The sequence below is a fragment of the Lepidochelys kempii genome, chromosome 1, assembly GCF_965140265.1.
Source record: "Lepidochelys kempii isolate rLepKem1 chromosome 1, rLepKem1.hap2, whole genome shotgun sequence".
NCBI lineage: Eukaryota > Metazoa > Chordata > Testudines > Cheloniidae > Lepidochelys > Lepidochelys kempii.
Window position 1 is genome coordinate 256,813,442 of NC_133256.1, and position 1,457 is coordinate 256,814,898.

The 1,457-nt window shown below is 48.5% G+C and overlaps 1 protein-coding gene across 1 annotated transcript in view; it reads left to right on the forward strand.

Moving 5' to 3' along the window:
* Positions 1-876, forward strand: part of NOL12 (nucleolar protein 12) — a 5,212-nt gene extending 4,336 nt beyond the window's left edge. The window contains exon 6 of the mRNA XM_073325805.1: positions 139-876. Within this exon, the coding sequence (XP_073181906.1) occupies positions 139-310 (172 nt within the window). The 3' untranslated portion in view covers positions 311-876. The remainder of the gene's footprint in view (positions 1-138) is intronic.
* The last annotated feature ends 581 nt before the right edge of the window (positions 877-1,457 follow it).

Here is a 1,457-nt window from a genome sequence, read left to right on the forward strand (position 1 = left end):
CCCTCACAGGTGGTAGCGTTAACAACGGGAGAAGCTCTCCCATCAACATAGTGCTGTCTGCACAGGGAGTTAGTTGTATCAACATAAGTCTGTAGTGTAGACCAAGCCGCAGACTTTCTCTCTCTCTTTCCTCTACAGGATCTCTTCACTCACTGCCTCGCTGCACGCACGCAGCCGGAAGAAGCCCAAGGGAAAGCAGCTCAGACGTGGTCAGGACCAACACAAGAAAACCCAGAAACCTAGTGCTGGACGAACCAGCAAGTCCCAGCGCCGGAAACTGACTGGCAAAAGAGGGTGCAACCAAGACTAATAGACAAACTGAAGTGGAAATTATCTGCAGGGCCAGGCTCTGCATTTGGCAACAATCTCTGCCTGATGTGAATGCCCAGTTTGTTGTGGATGGGACCTTGTTTGGATTCTTGTTCGACAAGCTGTACAGCCAAGCCCATCTATTTCTTCTCCTGGTTGGGGCCAGTAAATGCTGGGCCAATCATTTTTCACTGTAATTGCATGTCTGTTACAGTCTCTGTTGGGGGGCTGAGAATCAAGCCTGGACCTGCCTTTTCTGCATAGGTCCCCCATTCCCTGGAATTTCCTCTTCCCGTGGGAGCAGAGGAAAGCTAGTGTCTTCCCTGACAGAAATGGAAGAGTTGGGTTTGGAGTGAATGACATCCAGAGGGTTTATAAGAGGAGGGAGGGCTCCACTTCCACCCATGCTCTGCTGCATTGACTGTGCATCCCTCCTTGCTCAAGAAAGCTGGCACCACTTTGAGTGTCTCGTGTTCTTTATACAAAGCCACATGCCTGTATACAGGTAACTGGGGAGATTGGTAACTTCCCTGGTGTAAATCTTTATAAATATCACTTTGTAAGAGCGCGAATGTGTGTGTGCACTTTATTGCAGGTGGAATAGATAGTAGACTAAGCCCAGTTCCAGCTGGGAGGAAAGGGATGGGTCCTGTTGAGGGATGAGGAAGGCCTTGAATTCTCCAGCACCTAGTTCCTCAGGGAGGGGAACGCATTTGGAGATGTTTTAGTGGGAGTACTGAGATAGGCATGGCAGGAGTGAATTGCTCCACTGGTCACTGAAGGTTGCTATATTACATCTGACAGTGTGACAGTTTAGAAGAGTAGGAAATCCAGTGCACTGGCCCAGCTGTGCTGTTGTGCCCATGGTGATGGCAGAGATCTCCCCAGGCCTTTGCAGTGGTCGACCTCTGACCTCTTGAATGTTTGTGCCAGAAGGGAACTGTTTGTTCTCCCGTGGCTTGACTAGAAGATTTTTGGCTAGTCCAGGGGTTCTCAAACTGGGGGTTGGGACCCTTCAGGGAGTCACAAGGTTCCTACATGAGGGGGTCATGAGCTGTCAGTCTCTACTCCAAATCCCACTTGGCCTCCAGCATTTATAATGGTGTTAAATATACTAAATATATATATATAAAATATATTAAATATAA